Source organism: Aphelocoma coerulescens, chromosome 3 (genome assembly GCF_041296385.1).
Source record: "Aphelocoma coerulescens isolate FSJ_1873_10779 chromosome 3, UR_Acoe_1.0, whole genome shotgun sequence".
NCBI classification, from domain to species: domain Eukaryota; kingdom Metazoa; phylum Chordata; class Aves; order Passeriformes; family Corvidae; genus Aphelocoma; species Aphelocoma coerulescens.
Genome location: NC_091016.1, coordinates 19878391 through 19902512, shown reverse-complemented (window position 1 = coordinate 19902512; position 24122 = coordinate 19878391). Strand labels below are relative to the sequence as shown.

At 41.9% G+C, this 24122-nt stretch overlaps 1 protein-coding gene and 3 non-coding genes across 4 annotated transcripts; all 4 read left to right on the top strand.

The window, feature by feature from the left end:
• Positions 1-26: 26 nt before the first annotated feature.
• Positions 27-23283, top strand: WDR43 (WD repeat domain 43). The gene is made up of 18 exons (XM_069009335.1): positions 27-288; positions 4810-4944; positions 6691-6812; positions 10768-10888; positions 12054-12193; positions 12684-12786; positions 13823-13887; positions 14258-14429; positions 14932-15018; positions 16768-16899; positions 17353-17490; positions 18329-18415; positions 19639-19670; positions 20477-20540; positions 21435-21548; positions 21992-22061; positions 22700-22755; positions 22845-23283. Exons 1-18 carry the CDS (start codon positions 94-96, stop codon positions 22962-22964), a joined length of 1953 nt encoding a protein of 650 aa, XP_068865436.1. The 5' UTR covers positions 27-93; the 3' UTR covers positions 22965-23283.
• Positions 7206-7283, top strand: LOC138108866 (small nucleolar RNA SNORD53/SNORD92). The gene has a single exon (XR_011150088.1). It is a non-coding gene; the product is annotated as a small nucleolar RNA SNORD53/SNORD92 (small nucleolar RNA).
• LOC138108867 (small nucleolar RNA SNORD53/SNORD92) lies at positions 12297-12380 on the top strand. Its single transcript, XR_011150089.1, has one exon. It is a non-coding gene; the product is annotated as a small nucleolar RNA SNORD53/SNORD92 (small nucleolar RNA).
• LOC138108864 (small nucleolar RNA SNORD53/SNORD92) lies at positions 15778-15856 on the top strand. The gene has a single exon (XR_011150086.1). It is a non-coding gene; the product is annotated as a small nucleolar RNA SNORD53/SNORD92 (small nucleolar RNA).
• Positions 23284-24122: the final 839 nt, after the last annotated feature.

The window sequence follows — 24122 nt, the reverse complement described above, 5'->3', positions numbered from 1 at the left end:
TCGGGGCGGGCGGCGCAGGCGCGCGGGGCGAGCACGCGGGCGGTGCATGCGCCGCGCGGTGCGGGCCGGGCAGAGCCGCGGGGAGCGCGCGCCATGGCGGCCCCTCCGTGCGCCTTCTCCCCCCGCGGGTGCCGCCTCTTCGCCGTGTCCGGGCCCGACGGGCGGCTGCGCGTGTGGGACACGGCCGGCAGCCGCCTGCAGCACGAGTACGTGCCCTCCGCTCACCTCAGCGCCGCCTGCACATGCCTGGCCTGGGCCCCGGCGGGGGCGCGGCAGCCCCCCAGTAAGGTGCGTGAGGGGAGGGAGCGGGGAGCCGGGGTAGGGGGGGGGAGGGGGGGGATACAGGCGAGGGGTGGGATGGGGATGGGAATGGCGGCGACCCGGGCAGCCGTAACGCGTGGCCGCGGCCCGCTCGGCTTCACCCCGCCCTCCTGGCGCCATGTGGCCGGGCGGGCCGGGGAGCGGGGGCGCGGCGAGCGGGGTTAGGGTCCTGTGGGCTCCGCGGGGTTCGGGCGCCGTCCCGTCCTGTCTTTTCGTGATCCTGGGGTGTGGGAAATGTCCACGTGTGTCTCGCCCCGGGAGGGGGGGGGGGGGGGCGGGGGGGAGCCGCTCCCCCTCCCAGGATTGCGCTGCGCAAGGTAAATTGCACGTGTTGGTGGGGGAAGCGGCTCTGGAGGCTTTGTTTTGTGTTTTTTTGGAACAATAATTCGGCCGAAGCACTGACTGTGTAAAACTATTTGTCTCTCGTATTATCTGCGTGGAAGAAGCCTTCCTTGAAGGAGCGAGGTATGTTTGTTACTTGATGGTACGTCTTGCCTTAATTGAAAAGGTGATGCTGCAGAGCAGGTCGGCTGCTGTGCGCCCACTTAGTTCACTTTACGGTAAAGGCAGTGTCTCTCCACAATTCCTTACCCTTGGAAGTACTTCCATGCAAGCTGTTACACTCTCTGTGATTCATCTTCCCGAGTCCAGGAATCCTGCAAGAAGGTATTCAGTAGTTTTAGTCACAGCATGCCATCAGGAGTTCTTGGATGTTCTCCACCTTGATCGAGTTTTAGTTGACTTCACCTCACGTCAACACCGAACCTGAAAATACCTTGAGCATATACTGGGGTACCTTTTTATCCTCTTTATGTTGAAGTAATGCCATTTTCTTCAATTGGAACATGCCATTTCATGAGGAAAAAAGAATGCAAAACCTGGATAAAGTATGTGAAATCCACCCCCTTTGTCATGAGAAGTAGGGGGTGCTTTTTGAGGTGCGTTTCGGTATTTCAGCAGTTCAGTGTATTTGAAATGCTGTTAAGGCTGTTTCAAAATGCTTAAAACACAGATTATCAACCCAAAGTAGGGCGATGTTGTCTTGTTTTGCACATTTGAGCAGCTTAGTCCCTGAACTTTAACAACTCCTAGGGCACTGGAAGAATGAAGTGAAAGTCAGTTTTAGATGGGCCTAAACCTGTTCCTTTGTCATGTAACTTTGAAGTAGAAAGGATCCCTGCATTAGTTGCAAAGCTGTGTGGGTTCTTTGCTCTTAAATTCACTGAAACTGGCATGTGAAAATGGGGTTAATCTGTCCTGTGGGGAATAAAACTAAAGTTGACACACTGCGCTGCTGTGGTGCTGTAAGTCAAGCACTAGTTTCTGAGAGGCTTTTAATACTTTTTTTAAGATAACCTTTTCTAGAGACACACTCCTAAGCCCCACAGGTCTTTGAATTTAACCTGGTTTAAGGTTATATGAAAATGGACTTAACCAGACAGCACTTAGCTACCTCTCAGTGCTTTCTAGTTATTCGAGTAGTTTGAATCCTGTCCCCTGCTTGCAAGCTGGTACATTTTAAAGTGGAGCTGGGAAACATACTGTTTCTTGGAATAATTGTGCCATAAACCCTTCATAAGTCAGTGGTTTTTTCCTCAGACTGAGTTGTAGAACTAAAACTGTGATAGTTCTGCCAAAAACATTTTATTAAATGTGGGGTTTTTTGTTGGGTTTTTTTTTTTGGGTTGGTTTTTTTTTTTTTTTTTTGTTCCTGGAGAGTTGACATCTGTCTAGGCAGTTCCAGTATCTGGTGTTCAGGGGTAGAACTCTGCCAGTAGATAGCTATAAATGGTGTTTGGCCAAATTGCACTTAAACTCAGTGTGTTTTGGACTGCTGCCATGTTAATGGAGGCCATGTGTTATAGGGAATATTAGAAATCACGTTTTGAGCTGCAGGCTCTGGAATTGCTGATGCAGGGGTGGCTTTACTGGGATGCTCCCTGCCCACGTGCTTCCTGTGTGCAGTGTTCATCACCTCCTGTTTCATGTGGTGTCTTGTGCAAGACTGGACCTCCAACATTCAAACACCTTCTTCCACTTTCTTCCTAACAAGCTGCAACTGCCCTGTCACTGTCAACTGTCAAGACCTTTCGATTTCTCCGCATTTTAATGTTCAAATGCTTTATTTCACATGTGACCAGCAGATTTCTGTTTAGAAAGTCTCAGTGGCTTACCTAGTCAAGGGAGAAGATTATGGAAAAATGTGTGCACCATTCCTTTTCAAGTAACTTCTTTTAACCATCTCTCCTAATTAAAACATTGTCCTTTTTCAGGTAAAGTTGAAGGATTTCTAAATAAGCTTGAGTTCAAATAAATCTGAAAAAGAAATCAAATTACAAGGAAGCTGATACTTATTCTGTCCTGTCCATGACAACAGGGTGCTTTTCTATTTAAGACCCTGATCCACAAGTGCATCCCACCTGGATGTTAAGTGCAGTTGTCAGTCTCTCTGTGTACGAATCTAATGCAGGGTAGAGAAGTTCAATTGATTTTTTTTTTTTAAGTTCTTAGAGCGTTTTTCAAATCATTTCAAACATTAACAGGTGTCTGAATTTTCCACTGGTGTTTCTTCATGCAGAACTTTCTGACAAAGTGCTCCACTCATATTGCTGATAAGGGGTGGTCAGTAGAGAAATGCATGTGGAAAAAAAAACAGAAAAATCTTCACTGCCCCTTGCTTTCTCTTGACCCTGGACATAATTGTGCACTTGTGGGAATTCTGTTGTGCCTTTGAGTTGTTCCAAGGAAATTTGCTATAGCAAACTGAAATGGAGGGTGAAAAAAATGTAGTTGAAAGATTTATTCAGGGAAAGAGAATAAAGTCTGTTGCTAAGTTTGGTTTTGCTTTGCAGCGGGGGTGTGGGGGGTAATTAGTAAAACTACATAAAGAGATGGAAGAGTACCAGAAAACACATGAATTGTACTTGTATCTCCCCTCTGTGGCCTTTGCCTTCACAAAGACAGCAGTTTCAATTAGTTGCCATTGCTGCCAAGAATGTACTGGTTTAGTGTTTCATCATATATGGTCTTAGAACCTGCTTGATTTACTTGGTTGTGCTTTGTGACTCTGATGGTTTCTCAGCATCTCTTTTTTAATATTTTATAAATACTTTTCTTTCCCAGGAAAGATAAAGCCTAAAAAAATACTTGCAAAAACCCCTAGTGTAATCGCTTTTTCCAGGAGAGCTTTTGATGTAAAAGTTATCTTTATGACAATTTGGTATTTCTTGGCCTAAACCAAAACACTTTTATTTGCAGAAGGTGTTATCTCTGTTAAATATAGAAGGAACAGGAAATCCTGCTTCAAAGAACCAAAGTATTTATCCTTCACTATCAAACTTATATATCTTAGTTGTGGTGAAAACTACCACAACTGATTATCATTATATTTCTGGACCTGAGTAGAAATTATTTGTGTTCACTGCGTCGTTTCTGGTGTAAAACAGATTAGCTACACCACATGGAACTTGAACAGAGCTGGTTGCTCACATTTTATCAGTCTCCTTGGGCTTCTTCAGGCTGCTTGTCAGTGCAATAGATTTATTGTGTAGAGGAAGCATTAGGATGTGTGTAATTTTTAAATTGGAGAGAATGCTTTGCTGGGATGTAGCAAATGTAAGGAGACTTACCAAAGTCCAATTTAAAAACTAATCAGTAGTATTAGTGATTTTTTAAAATTTCTTTTCATGTCCTTGGACAGTTTTTTTATTTTCTTTTTTTATTTGTGTGTGTGCAATTAGTGATTAACCCAGTGAGAATAAATGTAATGGCTTCTTCTGCCCTCTAGATTTTAGTTTCACGTGTTTAAGAACCAGTTTAATTCCTTCTCCCCTTCCCAGTGATCTGCATGCTCAAGTTCTTGGTTAAGGGAGACAAAGTGAAATCCCTCCTCGAAGTGGCTGATAGCACTTGCAGAGCAAGAGAGTGAAGAATTTTGAATTTCCTGATCATATGAGGACCTCTGGTGCAGGCAACAGGACTTGGGCAAGCACTTTCCTTTGTGTCCAAGTCACTTTCTTCTGTGGAATGGGGTAGCACTTTCCTTTTAAGAAGCATTATGAATGCTTCAGATTTGCAAGACTCTTTTGATTACCTTTTGAGAAAAAATAAACTGATCATGGTCAAGCATTTCCATTTTGTGGATGAAATATTCTGAATATGTTAATCTTTACTTCTTCCTCTGGGACAGGAACTTTGTTAAAAACTTTAATGTGTTTTTCCCACATGCATATGGTTGGGAAGGTAGCAAAATGGTCTCCACCAGGTGTTTCCAAGTGACTCATAGCAGGTTTGTTACCTTGTACATGGAGGTACAAGATGAGTTTCTAGGATTCTGTACACTTCAGTGCTTGTTTTGTGTCTTAGCAGAGTTTGTCCTGGCTGTCTGGGTCTCAGACTTCTCTTAAGGTTTTTCTTCCATCTGCTTTAACACTGAGATAAGCCAGTCAGACTGATTTATTTCACGATTTCTCTCTTTTGATTTTCCAGGATGGCCCCCAGAGGAAAAAACGGAAGTCTGAAGTTGGAGAAGTGGACAAGCAGTTAGATATCCTGGCTATTGGTACAGCAGTTGGTAGCATTTTGTTGTACAGCACAGTAAAAGGAGAATTACAGAGCAAGCTAGTAAGTAATGCACTCTTCTTCACATGCTACCAAACACTGACGGTTTCAGTCAGTTTAGGCTGAAAACAGTAGTGATTAAATTCCTCACTGGCATTTAACTGGAGGGTTAAATCCTCAGGGGGACTGTCATACCCTCAGTTCCTGCACAGCATTGTGGGAGAGAAGGGCAGAACTCATCAACGCTTGGGAAGGTGTCACACCATTGGACTCTTCTGTAAATTTACCTCCCTTGTGGAAGCTCTTGAGCTCCTCAGCACATGATCTTTTTTGAATGATACACAGTGGCTTTCATTTTGCCTTTCCAAGCTCCCAAGTACCTCCAGTTTAGTTGTGGGTTACATAACAAGAAACACGAATCCATATGAGTGGCTGTGCAACACTTTTGAGCCTTGGTTGGCTGTGTGTATAAAAATAGCAGACAGGACAGGTTTTGTTTGTTTTATTTTTTTTACTCTGAAGTGCTAGAAAAAATCATAGAAACATAGAATATCCTCAGTTGGAAGGGATCATCAAAGCCCAACTCCTCTCTGGTGGGATCCCACCCTGAAACTGAAGGGAACATGCAGGTGTGTAGATGCTTGTGGTCAAGAATGAATGACGAAAGTCACAGGCCCTACAAAATCTACAAAGTTGTATCAGTAAATTATACACTTGGTGTGGAAATTGGTGTCTTCTACTATAAATGCACAGCGGTGGGTTTTGAATAAGGGGTGAAAGAGAAGGTAGAGAGAAAAAAAGGTATAAAGGGAGAAAATCACCAGTCCTGGCTCCAACATCAAACCAGCTGATGGAGTGTCCAGTGTCCTGGGGTGTCACTCAGGCTTTGTGGAGGTACCTTTTTATAGAAAAGTTCTGCCCACCCTGGAGCAAAGTTTCTCACTTTCTGTGTGAATTAGTTACCATGTGCAGTTTGTTTTAGACCTTTCTGGAAATGGGCTGGAGGGCTTTGGGGGTCTTTGGTGGTCTTGATCCCCCCACTGATGGGGGTGCCTTTTGTCAACAGTCCAGGCCCACTTCTTGAGTCAGTCCTGCACTTGTGCTGTGTGTGCTATGTTGTTCTGATGACCAGGAGCCAGAACAAGGATGGACCAGGAAAGTGCTGTCCTACCTTTGCATGGCCTCCTCCTCCAGCCACATCCTGTTCTTTCCCACAGTGTGTTCTTACCAGCAGTTCTTGGTTGGTTCCATGGCTATCTGGCTGTCAGTGAGACACACACATTAGATTGTGTTCCAGGCTTCTACATGGCCCTGCACAGGACAGTCCCAGGAATCACACCATGTGCCTGAGGGCATGGTCCACATGCGTCTTGAACTCTGGCAGGCTGGGGGCTGTGACCACTTCCTTGGGGAGCCTGTGCCCTATGGGTGAAGAACTTTTTCCTAATATCCACCCTGACTCCCCCTCTCCCAACACAACTTCTTGCTATTCCCTTTGGTTCTGTCACTGTCCACCAGAGAGAAGAGATCAGTGCCTGCCCCTCTACTTCCCCATGTGAGGAAGCTGTAGACAATGTTTCCTCTTGTTTAGGCTGTAAGCCAAGCCAAAATACTTAACTCTATGTATCAAAATATGAAATATCTTTAATTTGCATAACTGTATATTTATGTTCTTTCAAACCACACACTTCAAGATGCCAGTGATTGGAATTTAGTTCTTGAAAGAGCACCTTGTTGACATTCTTGGTGTGGGGAAGACTCAGTTGTCAAGACACCTCCAGTGAGGTGACCCTCTGTTACCTTTTGTAGGATGGTGGTCACGACAGTAGAGTAAACTGTGTGAGATGGCATCAAGACAACTGCTGCTTGTATAGCTGTTCAGATGACAAACACATCGTGGAATGGAACACACAGACCTGCAAAGTAAAGTGGTGAGTAGTGCTGCTTTTTGATTGAATTTTTTCACACTTGCTTTTGTGTGTTTTCTCCCTTGCAGGTTTTGGAAATGCTGCGCTCTGCTTTCCAGGCTTCATGCCCGCAAAGTGGCTGCTGGCTGTTATTTTTCTGCGATTGGAAGTGGTTTTATTAAGGGATGAAAGCATAATTGTCATAGTTGGGTATCTTCCTCTGTGTATTGGAAAGGCTAGATGAAACTTCTTAGAGGGGTTTGGATCCCTCCATGCTAACTTTTAGTGAGACTGAAAGACTAGAAGTCCCACTAAATGCTGAAAAATCTAAATTCTAGAAAAAAATCCTTGAGCAGATACTGGAAGACCTCATTCCAGTAAAGCCTGCTACATGCACCCAGCTTTGCTCAAAGGGCCTCGCTGTGATGATAACCCGTTTGGTTTCGCTTGCTACTGATGTGCAGTGGGGACACTTCCACTTGGCTGTCTGAGCAGGCTGCTACTGTTAAAAGTACTGTTGAGCAAAATTGAGCTTCGTGCAGAGTCAAAAAATGTCTGGTGTAGGCATTTATTTTCTTTTGTAATAAAGTCAAATTGTTTTTAAACTTCAAAGAAGAAACCAAGATTTCTATTAACAATCCTGGTTATATTTCCTCAATAAAAGCCTACTGTGTGATGGCCCGCTGATCCTTCTCTTGATACTGTTTCTTTTCTTGTGACATTTCCCAGTGTTGGGTTATTACTGCTGCACTCTTGGTTTTATTAAGGTTGGCATGGGCACTGCTAGCAGCCCATAATCAGTAGCCACTTTCGTATCCCTAGGAGAGAGATGCATTCTTAGGTTGTATTATGTTGAGACCCTATGTAAAGTAGCAGAAGGCTGTAAAATCTCCCTCTAGCCCTATTAGAATTGACCACTCCCAGTTCCCTCACCCTTCTCTCTTCCATTATGTGCTCTAGTGCCTAAGGTGCCTTCAAGGCCCTCCACTGGATTTATTCCATGTTTTCAGTGACTTTGTTGTGCTGTCCCACTGAACGTAGTGCTCGGGTGCAGGTTCAAGGGTTGCACCGAGCAGAGTAGTCACATTCCTTGACCTGCTGATAGCACTCTGGCTAATGCAGTTCATACACAGCTGACCTCATTGCCACAAGGACTCCCTGCTTGCTCGTGCTCAGCTTTACTGTGAGGACTGCAGGTCTCTTTTCTGCAAAGCTACTTTCTAGCTATTTGTCCTCCACCTGTACTGGAATTTTTCCATCTCACCTGCAGGACTTCACATTTTCCTCTTAAGCTTTGAGATTCTGACAGCCTGTTTCTTCTCAGGCCTGCTGAGATGCCCCTGAGTAGCAGCCCTGTCCTCCAGGATATCAGCTGCTCTCCCTAATTTGGGATTGACTACGAACTTGTGTGCATTGTGTCCTGTTTTGAGATCATTAATAAAGACCTGGGCAGTTAAGGAGGATATGAAGCAGTATTGGGATGTCCTTAGGGAGTAACACCAGTACCTGGCCACCAGCTGGACTTCATACCAGTGATCACAACTGTTGGAGCTCAGTGATGCAGCCAGATCTTACTCTCCTTAGAGACCATCCATTCAGGCTATCTATCTCCAATTTGGCTGCAAGGATACTATGTGAGACCTTGTCAAAAGCATTGCTGAAGTCAACTTAGACATGTCTCTCCTTATCAGCCAAGGCAGTTGTCTCATTAAGAAGGCAATCAGGTTGGTTAGACATGATTTGCCATTTGTAATTCTATGCTGGTTGTGCCCAGACAATTTTGACCTTTTAGTGCCTGGAATTAGTTTCCAGGTGGATTTATTGTATAACCTTCCCTGTTGTTTCCTGTATTCTCCTTCTGTGCATATATAAGTTCTGTCCCTTTTCCCGTTTCAAAGGAAAGTTCCATGCATTCATGGTACACTTTTCTATGGAGAAACCCCTCTTCTTTTTGCCTTCCTGGCATGTCTTTGCTGAAGTGCCTTCCTGAAGGTCCTTGTTTTGCAAGGCATCCATCCCACTGCTGTTCTGTGAGCCCAGTGAGAGCAAAGCTCTGAAGCTGCCCATGGACATCTCATTCACCCTGTTTGTATCCCATAGCATGTGTGTTCATGTACAAGTACTGGAGATGGGTCCCAGCCATGCTGCTTTCGCAGGAAAAGTGAGAGTTTCTGCTGCCATACTTCTTGGATGTTTCCCTCTGCCCCTGTCCCATACCAGGGACCATGGAGTCAGGGGGATGTGGTTATGAATGTAATCTGAGGCATTGTGTTCTTTCATTTTAAAGATGGCAACAGAAAATCATTCCCAGAGTGTATAGATTGAAAGTATATGAGCAGTGTAACACCATGGTTTTTACCTGAAAATTTTCTGTGGTAATGTTACAAGTCACCCCTAAGGTAATTCAAGTTGGAAAGAGTAGAAGAAATCAGTTCTCTTAAAATTTTACCTACCAGAAGGAACAAATTATCCACAATAATTGCTCACACCCAATGTACATGTGAGAGTGCCTTCATTCCTTAACACCTGTCAGGACCTGGAAATTAATATTTGTGTAACCCACAGAGGAAATCTGGATGGTTCCTCCTAGAGAAGTGGTATTAAATTTTTTTTTTAATTTGCTTTGCAGGCTTCTAGACATGTTTCTATAGAGGTATGGACTGGTAGAAAGGGAATTGAAACCATGTAGCTTTAGGTTTGACTTTCTTAACTACTGTAGGAGTACTCCACAGGGCCACTTCAGGAGGTGTGTGCAGCACACATGAAACCTCTGTCAGAGGGACAAGCTGTTGGGGAAGAGAGTCTCTGAAGAGGCAAGACAAAGTATTGTAGAGAGGTAGACTGAAACATTCTGGATGACTTCTTGTCTCTCTCTAGTTTTTTCACATCTTAAATACTCTTGACTATTTAGAGGCATTCTGGACTTGTCCTTTCTGAGATCCTGTTTAAAACTCTTTCCTGTAAAAGTTAAAGAGTATCCAAGGTGAAGACCGAAGGATTTTTGCTGTGCTTCATATACTGCAGTTTAGTTTAGACTTGTCTCTTTAGTGCATTTAAAAATACCTTCTTGGTTTACGTTATTAAATTATTAGTCATGACCTTGTCTTTGGAAGAGTATAAAAAATCTTGCCATACTCTCCGTGAGGTGCAATGTTGTTTTTCAGGTTTGTAGGCTGTAAAATTTTCAGCTTCTATCAAAAGTGATACAGTAAATGATCTCTGTTTTAGAAAGCAGGAGAGATGTTGCTTGGGCATGTGGAATTTACTTGGAAGTATTTCCAGAAAGGCGGTTTACACTCAAAACGTGGTGTGTTGCAGTCTACCTCCTAAGTGTAAAGGGTTTGTGTTAATGCTTTCCTTGCAATTTTGTCCCATGAGAAACACAGTGTCAATATTCCTTCAAAGTACATTCAGGCTTTTCATGACAGCATCTTTATTTTTTTTTTCCTTTTTCCTTTTCCTTTTTTTTTTTTTTTTGTGTGTGTGTGTTTTTAAGTAGTGCTTTGAACCATAGACCATTGAGGTGAAGTTTATTATTGTCAGTACATTCAGAGACTTGGGAGGAGGGCCAGTAACTGAATGGGCTTTGAAACTCTGAACACATTTTTGAGTGTTGAGAAGGCCTTTCTGAACGGGTTGCTGAATAGAGAAGTCTTGAAAATGGTATGGCTCTTCTTGCCCTATTTTCAGAAGTAGAAAACTTTGAAAAGAATTCAGAACAAGCAAATGTCAAAAAAGAAGTCAACAGTTCAGTATTGAATGGCTTTATATTTTTGAGTTGTGGTTTTGTTGTAAACTAATTTGAAGGCAAAGCGCAGAAGCAGAATAGCTTTGACCTCTTCTTTGACTACTTGTATTACTGGTTTTTAAATTTTGCCTTAAATTTTCCATCATGGTGGTTTTGATATTATTCTAATGAATACTGTTTTTTCTATTTCTGTTTCTCCTTTTGTCTAAAAACTCTCCATTCCAATTCTAGCAAGTGGAAAGGCGACACTAGCAGTGTCACCTGTCTATGCATCAGTCCAGATGGAAAAATGCTGCTATCAGCTGGTAGAACTATAAAACTGTGGGACTTGGAGACCAAAGAAGTCTACAGAGTAAGTACTTCTGTACCTTTGTTAAACTAGATGCAAAAAATACGCCCTTCTTTATTGGTGGCACTACCTATCTAGTGTTTCCTGATCACACATCTGGAAATTTCACTGTGTGTGAGGATACAGTTGGCAGTTTCGGGATTGCTGGACATTTTTGCTGTGATGGTACCCTAAACTGCAGTTTCAGCTTGCTGAGAATTGAATGAGGACATTAAATTTTTGTTTGTGAGCATGCTGCCAGCATCCTTTCTCAAGGCTGTAGGAGAAAGATGGATGCTGTTCTTTTTACCTGGGTGCCCATCTGATACCCTTCTGTCAGGAGAATTCAGTTCACCACCGTATCAGTTACTGCTGGCATGGGTTTTAATGAGTCCCTCCACAAAGCCTTCGAGTTTCCTTGCTAAACTTCATGTAACTGATGGCATTATCAGTTTTGCTGTTGAAACAGTTGGAAGGCATAGGAGCAACTCCTTATTGTTCTCTGAGCAGGGCTCAGACATTGAGCAAATGGCCATGCTTTAGCTGATCCGTGAATGCTGCCGTGTTCTCTTGCCTGCTAGCAGACAGGACAGGGATAGTCTCTGATCTCCTGGTACTTGCTGTCAGGTGAGTGTGTACACATGTGCTGTTACTGTGGGCTTGCTGGCACATGGCAGCCACCATGTATGTCTGCATTCTATAATGACCAAAACCACTACTTGCAAAAGTAGATTGAGGAACCAATTTTTGGGGGGCCCTTGGGGGTGGTGTTTTGCCCAGATTTAGTGTGTCAGCACACGTGTGTCCATTGTTAAAGCTGAGAATGAAACTGTGAATCTAGTTCTGTTGGAAAGGTTGAAGTGTAAAATTGGGAGGGCAGAGGGGAGTGCTTTGTGACAGTAACAGCAGTACAGGTGGATGTGATTTCTTTTGCATGGATTTAGTCCCAGTGAATCTGCCTTTGATTCCCCATTTAACTTTTAAAATCCTGATAAATATCTGTCAGGTCAGAGAAAGCTTCCTTGACAAACAAATGCAAGGAAACTGATCACTAGTTAAAAACTACTGGGCTGTCCTTGCTGACTGAGTAACACTCGAATCTTTCCTAATGTTTGTTATTAACTAATTATTGATTTTTGCCATATGACTGCTTACGACAATGATGGAAAGATCCTGTTTTTTCTCTTAGCATTTCACAGGCCATGCTACATCAGTGTCATCATTAATGTTTACCACAGTGAAACCTGTGAATGAAAGTAAACCGTTTGATGGAATTACAGGACTGTATTTCTTGTCTGGAGCTATACACGACCGATTATTGAGTGTGTGGTATGTAAGCTTTTCATAATTTGTGACTGTGATCAGTATTGAGCATAGACTCACCAAGTGATTGTGATGAAAGAAGGTAAAGCAGAAGGGGCATTCTGGAAAAATGCAGTGATGATCTCTTTAATGGTGGTTTCGACTCACTGATTGTTGAGTGAAGACGAGATTTTCCTTGGCTGTGTCTGAGCATGCTTCCAGTTGCCATTTGTATCATTAGTATGTGCCAGAACATACTGTGTAATAAACTTCCTTGTTCTTTGCACTTATTTTAGGGTTTATGCAGAGCTTTCTTGCTCAGTTTCACTTGGGAGTTAGTTTGCTTTTGCAAGTTAGAACATTTTCTAAGCTGAACAGTGAAATGTCAGCATGGTGCTTTTGGATATGGTAGATACCACCACATTTATGGGAGATTTATAGTCTTTGTAATGCTTGTCTGGTGCAGAGGGTGCTGTTTTTGCTGTGGTAAATGATGTGTACTTTTTGTGTCTTCCAGGCAGATCAGGTCAGATAGGAAAGAAAAGAATGCTGTGATGTCTTTCACAGTAACAGATGAACCAACTTTTGTTGACCTGACTGTATCAGAAGTCAAAGAAGAGGTAGGAGCCATAGTTTGTAACAAAATATGTTCAACAATTTTTACTTATCACATCAGTTTCCTTTTTAAGGGTGTAAAGAAAGAAGCTTGATTTGTATTTGGGTTCTGTTATGCAGAGATGAGATCTAAATGCAAATTCATGGGTGTAAGGATATTTATTACAGGTGCATTTATAAAGCTGGTAGTTTGAAATACTCCTTTTGAAAGCTACTGGGTGCAAATTCAGTGGGTTTTTTTCAGACGTTCATGATGGTGGAAATGTGAGTTGTTTCCTATTTAGAACAAGTTAGTAATCAAAATGATTGTTAGAACTTGGCTGCAAAAAAACCCACTAAAGAAATTATTTCTAAAAATCTGGTTCTATGTGGTCCTGTTTTTTTTCTGATTTCAAGTGTTTTTGGCAGTGTAAATGCATTTGGAATTAACTAGCCTTGAATGAGTTAAAGTAGCAGTGTGCATTTGCCAAGTCTCTCAGTTTTAACAAGCACAAGTCTTTTGAAGTAGTTGTCTTGTGAAAAATGTGTGAATGTGAAACATGTTCACAAACTGTTTCTGTAATTATTTAAAACATTTTTCTCCTGCTGCCTTTAAATTCCATTTCTCAAAGCAGTATTTCATGCTGTATTTTTCTAATGTTTCCATTTCCCTCTTCCTGCATGTATTGGAGAGTATTCTCTAATGTACTGCTGTCATTCAGTTTCTCAGAGGAGTCAGCTCAGTTTCTTTCCTCTAAGCATATTCACAGTGTCAGTACCTTTGCAGACCTGTGCCTCTAGACATGTCTGCTACTGTGCAAACTGTTTGACTCAGGACATATTACTAGTGATAAAGTACAATTGTGAATTATCTTTTTAATCTTCTAACACTTGTTCTGAACGTTCCCGAGTCGTTACGTCTTTGATCTTCCTTACAGATTTAATGTTCTTAAATACTGAAAAAAGTCATATTGTAGCCATACAACTGTCTCTTGATGTCCTGAACTTCCAGGAGGGTTTTTCTTTGATTTAATGAAACTCTCTTACTATGCCTTCTTTCAGCCTGTGAAGTTAGCAGTTGTGTGCAGAGATGGGCAGTTGCATTTATTCGAACATATCTTGAATGGGTAAGTTAGGATTCAACTTGAGGGTGTCTTCGGGAAAGGTCTGGGGTTACTCTAAAGCAAAGTTCAGTTTTGTTATACTGCTGCCTTTAAGCTCTTTTATATGCTCATGATCCAGGTTCCAGCTGCTGCTTTGTCTTGGGTTACTGGACACATTTTTGGAGAACTCACTTGTTGGGGACTGTATGGCACTTCGATATTATGTGTGGCTTTACACCAGATTTTTTGTGTCTCTGCCTCTTCTTAGCCATCCGTAAAAGGTGTACAATGGCTGAGGACCTGCTAATGAAAGATGCTTAGATGTACAAGATATTGAAGTATTCAAGCTAAACATCTTGGCATTTTTTAATTTCTTTTTTTTTTTCCCCCCCAGTTATTGCAAAAAACCCTTAACATCAAACTGTACCATCCAGATAGCAACACCTGGGAATGATGGGGACTCCACACCGAAACCAGTCCCTATTCTAGCAGCTGCGTTTTGCACAGACAAACAGTCTGTGTTGCTGGTGTATGGAAACACCTTACAGCCCATCATAGAGAAAGTGGTATGTAGAACTTACCAGAGAGGGTTTGGATTCTGTCATATGGACTGCATACTGCTTTCAGTTGGAGAAATTTTTGGTTTTATTATTTTTGTTTTTACTGCTTTGGAATTGTATAACAATACAAAACATATTCCTTGCCCTTGTTTTGGGAGCTGTGACTGTTGCCCCAGAGCTGTTTGGAAAGGTGATTTGTATTATTCCATTTTTTCAGCCAGAGTACAGGTTGACATCATTGCTGACTGTTTCTTGCCATTTCAGCTGTTGCTGAGTTGGGCCACTGAAACTGGTTTTAATACAGTTCCAGTTTACCTGTGTAAACTTCCTTGGAGAGTACAAAGATCTAGTAACAAAAGGCTGATATGCAAAGGAGCTGCTATTCTAGAGTGAAAAGAAAGTTCATTCTAATTTATACCAGTGGAATTTGTTCTCATCTTTCAGTAGCATAATGAATCACAAGTGTGAGTGTCAAATATATTAACTGGTTTTGTTCCTGCCCTCCTAGTCTTTGAACACCAGTGAATCCCACATATGTTTGGTACGGGATATCCAGAAAGTGCTGTCACTTAAAACAGATGCTGCTCTAACAAAGGTGAGCTTTGCATGAAATGTGATTTTTTTGCTTCTCTTGTTTTACTTAGAAATGAAGTAGGTAGAATTCACTGCTCTCTTAAAATGAGGTTGGATTTCTGGATGGACCTGTTCAGAGCTGCAGAGGTAGCTATAGATGTCCATAGCACTCAGGCATGTGTGGGTAGAGAGATCTGTGTGTGTCCTGGTGTGTGTGAGAGCACATGGTGGCCCTCCTGTAGCTCAGCAGGTCTGCTTGAGAGACAGAACTGATTGGTTTTTCTGCCTAAGATCAGTCCTTCCCTTAGAGTCTGTTGGTTTGTACAGCCTCTTTGACCCTGATAGTTTGGGGTGAAGGTGGGATGACTTTGTTTTAGAGTCTAAATCACATGTGGTGGAACCTTAAGGGGCAGGTCCTTTTTGCTCTTTCTTAATGTGGCCTTCATGTGTTCCTACTCAGGGGGACCTGGGAATGTGAGCTTGGCACTTTACATGGCAGCAGTGTCCACTGAGGCCACTTGCCACTGTGTTCTCTCATGCAGGATCCCCTGGGTGTTTAGAGGCTGTGAAGTTCTTAATCATTGTGCATATTCAAGGTCTTGAAAGTTTGAAATGCTTGGAGTGTCAGTGAAGTGAGAGACAGCGCTGTTATTCTGACTCTTTAGTTACCTTCTGGATGTGGTGCTCCATCAGCCAGGCAGGGTTTTGTGCTGATTGCTCAGTCCTGGAGCTGTTGGGTAGCAGAGCTGAACTGCGGGGACAGGTGTAGGGCCTCCCTGGCATGCAGTGATGACACCCATCTTGGTTTCGCTTTTTGCTGAATTCCAGTGAAGACGCATTTCTCTTGGCTGTCTGAGCATGTCGTGTGGGGAGAAGGTCAGTGATGAGTGTGGTGAGCAAAGGGGATAGTATTTTATCACCACTGGTGTTCTATGATAAAATTCTTCATGCAGAAAATCAGCTGTTTGGAAATTGGAAGTTGCTTTGCTCACTGTAGTAGATTTTACTTTTATCGCTTCAGAGGTACTTCAAAAAAAAAAGGCCTGGATAGAAGTGCTATGGTTAAAGAAGTTTTCTGGAAGTAGCAGGTAGCATTTTTTATATTCTGGAAGTGGCATACTGCCTTACATCCTCTGTGAGTCAGAAGAGCATTTGGTTGTTAAATAGAAAATTCCATCTCCTCTGTGTTCATGGAAGATGATACCTTAGCTTGTTCGGTATAAACTAAGGTGCCTCTTTTTGTCATAGTGGTCACAGCCTAATTCAGACCAGCTGAGTTCTGTGTCTAAGCAATCCCTAGAAGAAAAGAGTTGGGATTGAAGTGAATGGTGACTACCTTTTGCTGTTACGTTGTGCTGCTTTTTCTGGTCAGTTACTGCCTTCCAGTGGATGTTGAATTAATCTGCATGTATTTTATGGGGCTGACTATTAGCACAGGTGGTATCTATTGCTAGCAAACATCCAAAAACTTGTTGCTGGATACAAACAGTTCTAGGAATGTTACAGCAAAAGCTTGTAAGAAAAATGATTCACAGGTGATTCCAAAGATTCCATTGCTCTAGTTAATGATGAAAATTTGCTGTCTGTTTCTTGAGGTTGTTCATTCTCTTAAATATGTTGGATTTGCTTAATATTTACGCCAAGAAAATGGGTTGTGTCAGGCTGGTTTTGCCACATGTGTGAGAGTCTTCGAATGAAATCTGTATTTTAAATAGGAAGAAAGCTGAAGGTATTAGCAATTCATGGAAATGTGGTTATCTCTGTGTATTAGGTAAAGACACCTGTTGTGAACTCGGACACCAAAGTTCTAGTGCCTGGCATTCCAGGACATAGTACAGCTGTCAGAACTCCAGCCTCGGGGAAGGAGAAAAAGAAAAACAAGAGGAAACCAGGAGAGACAGAGGTAAAGGGCTTCCTCTTTCAAACTCAGCAAGAATGGAGAAACTATAATCATAAATCATTGCTATACCTTCTTTAGGTGACCTTGAATTTGCTTTGTTTACTGTGGAAGAAAGGTTAATGATACCATCTTTTTGTATGAAAGAGACTTCTCCCTGCTCAAAACATTTTCTTTATTCAAGCCCTCTGTGCCTTGCCTGTGGTTTTGCCAGGTTGTTGCAGAACTTTGTCACACGCTTGTGGCTGCCTGTGCCAAGATATATTAGTGCTTTTCATCCAGAACTTCCTCTGCTTTTTTCTCATGCTATTTTCTGTCAGTGCATTTAAAAGAATATACAAAATTTGTGTTCTTTTCCAGCAGAATTAGAGGGAATGCTCTAAGTTAGGTACTTTGCTTTCAGCTGATAGGTGTGAGAAACTGCAGTGACACAGCACTGCCCTTATTTCCCCTCTGCAGGAGAGCATCGAGGAGCGCCTTGGGGCATTGGATATTGATGTGAGCAAAGTAAAAACTCCAGGTGGCCTTCCCCAGACAGACAGCTTTGCCGTGCTGCTGGTTCAGGGCTTGGAAAGCAATGATGCAGAAATCTTAAATGTAAGTCTTGCAAGCTCAGTGTGTGCTGTTGAATCTGTTCACTGGGACTGGTGGGGAGCCTTCCTGATAGCTGGGGAGGCTGAACAGTTCAGAATCTGTTGTTTCTCCCAGCTGCTTTTTTGCTGATTTGCTGCTCAAGGAAGTGCTATTATGAGTTATAGTGGTGGTGTTACTTTTCTGTTACCTGCCTTACTTTGAGTCGGTCCCTGAACTTTGAGGCACTTTGTTTATGATGAATTTGTTATGTCACAGTTCAGATGTTTTACAGGTGATGCTACCAATGCAGCCATGTTCCCTTTAGCTCAGGCTGGAGCATCATCTGTGCTTAGTCTCCTGAGGGTACATTTTTCAAGCAAGATACTGTTTGAAAAATGAATTGATGACAAGTTTCACTTGAAAAGCTTACCTTTGCATTTGGACTAGGGGGATGGAATAGTACTGGGGCAGGGAACTGTTTAAGAATTTGATAAGAATTTCTATTAAGAATAGAAATTTCTTGTCACAGATGCTGGTGAAAGGCATTTATTTATGGAAGTCAAACAGAAAATATCAAGGGAGATTTTCATGTGCCTGTAGTGCATCACTTCTAACAGGGGGCAGATGGGCTAGAGGCAATGCTAGATTGTTTTAGATGAGTTTGAGTGTCTTAATTTTGTTAATTGTAGCTGACTTAGAAAATGAAACTCCTTTTCATAGCAAATCTTTTGCTCATTATTCTCAGCATACAAGGGTAGTGGAGTAGAAAGAGATGTACAGCCAGGAATTTTTGATTTTGCTGATTGCTCATACACATGTTAAAGCTGAATTATTCTCTGATCATATGTTTTCATTTTAACAGAAAGTGCTTAACACAAGAAAAGAAAATATAGTAAAGAACACAGTAGCCAGAATGCCTATACATGCTGTCATTCCACTGCTGCATGAGGTAGGAGAGCCTGCACTTCTTGTGCTGTCATACAAGCCACATGTGGTTTGCCTTCTAGCTACTAAAAATCCAGGATATGTCTCTTTATTTTTGAAATTGGTTTGGTACTGTAAGAGGACTGAACTGTTTCTTAATTTATCTCTGATACACTTTTTATCTTTTCTGGCTGAAGCTTAACCAAAGGACCAAGTGTCACTGTCAAAGCTAGGAAGAGCATTAAATGATGTATTACTATCTTAAATGATTATGTGGGAAAAAGAAAGGGAAGAGATTAAGCAAAAGCTTGTTTAGTTGATGGCAAACAATCACCATTACATCTTCTTCTCTACTACTAACATGGACAATGATTTGAAGCATCAGAAAGTCCTAAACCTTGAACATCACTTAGTAGTAATTTTAAAAGGGATCTGGCTTCTGAACTGCTTATTCAGTGGTATTAAATAAACTCTTTATTTGGACAGAAATATTTTAATGATTAGTCTTGACCAGACATTACTTTGTAAAACCGAACATTGGTTAGTAGCTCTTGTTATGTGAATGACATTCTATCATGTAAGTTAATGGTTCAATTTCTTTGGTACTTTAACGTGCCGACCACAAATAAGATTTAATTTTTATTTATGGTACTGATCTTAACTGAATTATGCAGATTGCCTGGTGCTGAATGGCTGGTCTTGCAGCACCTCCTTAGGCTTATGTTAGTGAGATGCTGTGTTTCTTCCCTGGGACCTTTGTTGGGGAATCTAAGTGCAAGTGTTTAAGTCTGTAATCTCAGTGGATGGTCAGACCTTTGTGTAACTGCTTTCTCCCAGGCTTGAGATTTGTTGTGTGAAATGGCCTTTATCTGATACTACCTTCACTTGTTTCCCCAACTTGTCCACCCTGTAACAACTGCTCTGCTAAGCAGATTAACAGACACGAAATAGGTTTCCTCCTACTTAACTCCTGCCAGGTTTAAGCTTCAGTGGATATTTTGCATGTTAAGAGTTCCAGCTTTCTTGTAATACTGAAACCCAGCTTCTGCAAGTTACCAGCCTGTGTAGAGGGTGGTAGAGCCAGCAGTGTGATTTTCTGGAGCCTGACAGAGGTTAATCCTCGCAAACGTCAAATGCCTGGACAACTTTCTGCCCCAGTATTGGGGCTGTCAAATGGATCTAATGTTGGGGGTTTTGAACTCATTATGTTTGTTACTTATTGCTGACTGGGTTTTTTTGTCCTTTTAGCTTACAAAGAGATTGCAGGGCAACCCATACAGGTAAGAGACAACTCAGCTACAGTTTAATTCACCTAAAACTTTTCACGTGTGTGTTATGGTCCCTCCTACCATGTATGTGATAGATTTCCATAGTAACTGCAATTAAACTGCAGCATCTGGAGGTAAAAACTCACCTCATTGTGGGTGAAAAGAGGAACTTAAAATACTTGAAGCAGTTCTTTCTCAGGGTGGCTGAAGTGAAGTTAAAAATGGAAAAGGATACCTGAAATGAGCACGTAACCCTGAGAATGTAACTGAAGGCCCCAAACGTTTACATTACTGATCAATAAGTAAAATAACTCTCAGGTGTAGACCTTGTTTACTTATCAAATGTATTTAGACATCTCTTAGCATGGTGTTTAATAACAAAATCCGCTTCCCCCCCTCCATCTTATGTTGCCATAAGGACAGCTTTGTTGAGATGGGCTGTGCTGAGTTGTGGGGGTTGGTTTGGGTTTGGGTTTATTTTTTCTCAATATAAATTCCCTCATTGTAGGTGGAGAAGAAGGTAGCATGCTTTGATCTTTTAGTCATTGAGACCATCCATTAAAGATTTCAGAAGTACAGACCCCTGAGTTTGTCTAGTTTAGTCCCTCACTGAAATGTCTGTTCTTTTCCTAACAAATAACTTACATACCTCATGGGGATAGCCAAACTTCACATTTCCATCTGCATTTATCTTGCTCTCTAATTAAAGAGGAACACTTTATACAGAAGTATCTGGATATATTTATTTAGCATCTAGAATGTGAAATGGGTGTCTCTCAGCCAGTATCTCTTGGATATAACTTTCTTCTCTTTTCCAGTGCCTCAGTAATGGTTCGATGGCTGAAGTCTGTTTTTACCCTACATGCATCCTACCTTTCCACAGTAAGTATTTTTCATTCATGCCAATGCACTTAAGTAAAACTAGATTTAAATGCTTAAATAAATATATATTGTTTCTTCAGGAATCTGCTCTCTGCATATGGCAGTGCCCAAATCAATGTATAGAGAGAGGGCTGTGCTTACACCACTTTTGCTGAACCTACTGCACATTGCTGATAAATTGTTTGTCTCAGTCATTCCTGACATAATTATAGCCATCCCAAAGTCAAACCAAGATAAGTTATGTTACACCTGTGAGAGGGAACAAAATTACTGCCAAAGAGTAATGTAGCCTGTGTCACTAGATCTTAAAGAGCTAAGTTGTCTTTGTTCTGGTAATGCTCATATTGAGATTGTTTGGGGCATGGCCCGATTTTATGGGGTAAGGGTGTGCCAAAGTTGGCAGGGTAGGAATTAATGCTGTAGCTTCTGGATTGAAGTCCAGCCTTGTCTTACAAGTGATGGATACAGCACTTGCTGGGTTAAGAAAAAGACATTTGGGCACTGTCAGTCCTTTCTGCCATTTGTTGTAGGATTGCTGAGCAGCAGAACTTGCACGTGTTGCTGAGGCTGCTTCGGACACCGGTGTATGTTCAGTTCCCACTTACGCAGCTTTCTGAGCAGTGCTTCGCCCCTGCGTGTGGCAGTGACTGTGGAAAGGAAAAGGAGTCTAAGAATTGCCATGCTTTAAAAGTAGATGATACTTCTAAACATGGCTAAGCATTAATTGATCAGGCTGCAGGTTGTTCCTGTGAACCCTCAGCTCTCCCTTCTGTCTAGAATCATGTAAGCAAGTGTTGGTTGCCCCAAACATAAAAAAGTAGCTTAAAAATACAAAAACTTTTGGAATGTGTTTGTTAACAGCTTCATTTTTTTTCATCCCTCTCTTCTCCCAAGTTGCCAGACCTTATTCCTCAGCTGGGAATGTTATACCAGTTGATGGAGAGCAGAGTAAAAACTTTGCAAAAGCTTTCCCGTCTGCATGGAAGACTCTTCATTCTTGTCACCCAGGTGAGCTTCAACTACATAACATGGGATGTGCAGGGGTATTGTTTGCAGATTTCAGTTCCTGTTGTGATTGCATCTGATGGGATCTGTCCTGGGGACCTTAATGCAGCTGCTGTTCAGCAACGCTGATAATGCTCAGAGCAGTCCCTTAATTGACTGTCCTGTCAGCCCCTGCCCACTGGGAGTGTTTTGTCCTGCCAAATGTGTCTGCTCACCCACAGAGTTTTAAAGAGGAATAAATAGGAGGCACTGGGCCACTTTGGAGCAGATGCCTCTCCGATTTTACTTTGTCATTTTTACTTTTTTGGCTGTTAAACCAGCACTGTAAGTGAATTAATGTGTGCTACCCATAATGTAGATTTCATTTACATTATTAAAGAGTTTTGTTGCCTTTTAAGGTTGAAATAGATGATTTAATCTAAGGCTAATCTGCAAATTCCATTCAGGTTGCAGCATCACAAACAGTTCAGGATGTACCAGAGGTTAATCAGACTGCAAAGCTGGTCTATGAGGATGGTAAGTGTTGTGTGCTAAGTGGAGCTCAGCTCCTGAATTTACATGACTCCACTTGATGGCTGTTCATCATGCTCCTGTGCTTATCTACCAGTGCTTATCTACCAGTGTACAGTCTGCAAGTATGGGGGTTTTGGGAGAGATCTGTGGCAGGAAAATCAGTGGCTAATGATGTGGACATCTTGTAGTTAGTTACTCCTTCCTTCTCTTCCTTTTAACTCCTTTAATTCCCTCCCAGCATTGCATCACAAATGAAGAAATCAGTGAATTGGAAGTTCAGTGTGCTGCTTTAACCTAACTGGCAACCTAAACTTTCTAGTGTTACCTGCCCTTGTGCTAAGGTAGATACAGTGAAGGCACTACTACATTTGAGTCAGCAGGACATCAGTGCAGGGGATGTCCTTGTGTGGCAGTGCACACTTCCAGTTCGGCTTTTTTCCTACTGCATCTTCACCCTGTGTATGGGTAGCAGAAGTGACCTGGTCTTAACTGATGTTGGTTACCTCATCTCCAGGCAGAATTAGTTTTGGTATGGAAATAGCACAGTTTGAAGACTTGGCAGCATGTGGGACTGGACTTTGTTTGCACAATGACATCTTAAAGCCTGTTTCCCAGACTGAGAGGTTGTTTTCTCTTTCCAGACTCCTCAGAGGAGGAAGGCTCAGATGATGAGATGATTGCAGATAAAGACTCTGACGTAAGTGGAATCGGACCAGATCTCCTATTTTAGCAGAAATGGTGTGACTGACAAAGGTTCAAACGCTTCTGTTTTATTTTTTTCCCTAGGAAAACTGGGATGAAGATGAAGAAAAAGAGGAGCAATCTGATGAACAAGACATGACTGTTGAAAAGGAAATCAATGGTGATTCTGATTTGGAACCAGAAAATGAAAGTGAAGAAGAATAACAGCACGAAAGAGTAATTTTAGAAGTTTGAACAAGTGGGCCACCAAGCTCTTTGATTCTGGATCCTGTTGCTGAAAGATGCTGTATTTGCATATCAGGAGTGCAGAGCATTGCACAGCCTGTGTGCAGAGGCACCTGTGGGGCACTGCATTTCTGAATCCAGAATGTTTAACCGTGCCAGCCTTCTCTCGCCCTCCTTCCCTGCGCTTACTTAGAGAAACATTTCCTCCACCTCCTGGTCAGATTATGCCTGTCATGTGGACATGCATTTGTATCTCAAGTGAAATAAATCTGCCACCGCTGTTTGTGTGGGAAACTTGGTTCAGCTTTACATTGAATTTGTTTCAAATATTCAAGGATCAAGGACAACTGGTCTATACCTTCTTTCCATGCTTCAGTTAGCAATAGCAAGTGGGCATCCTGCCGATTTTTTTTTTTTAAAAAGGAAACAGAAAAAAGAAAAAAAAAGATATTTTTGTAATATTTAAATTCTGTCCTGAAATTCTTTTCTTCCCCCCTTTCATTGGCTTAGCCATACTTTGGCAATATGTAAATGCCAACTCAACTTCAAAATGGATTTTTCTTTTTTTTTTTTAACAAATTTGAACTCAAGACTTTTATATGTACAAATCAATGACTTTTCTTGTGCTTTAAAAGGACATTAGAACTATCACTGGCTCCTAATTTTGTTTTAATGGAGGCTGTATATAACTTTAATGCTAACCCAGAGGACAGACCATGTTGAGTTGAGTTGGGTGGGGAGAGGAGAGTGACACAGGGAAAGGAGAAGGTGAAGGCTTGTGAATACATAGCACAGAGCTATACCTTTCTTACGGATTTTTAATCTTTCAGTGGCAGAACAAGGACAGCTATTTGCTCAGCTAATGGAAGCTGAAGTGGTGCAAACATGTTTTTAAGAGCAAAACAAGGTAAAGTTTTGAGCCATTCACCACTATAATGTACAATAATATATTTGTCTATAAATGGAGCTGTTGCAACTAAATACCACCCTCTTTGTAAAGTGAATAAATATACATCTCTTTTACCAAATACCTGTCCTGTGGTGTTTGTTGAGAGAGACCTTAGGCAGCTTCAGGTGGTGGTTAAAGATGAAATGCTGCTTGTAGAAGGCAGATTTCTATCGGAGGAGGAAGGCAGC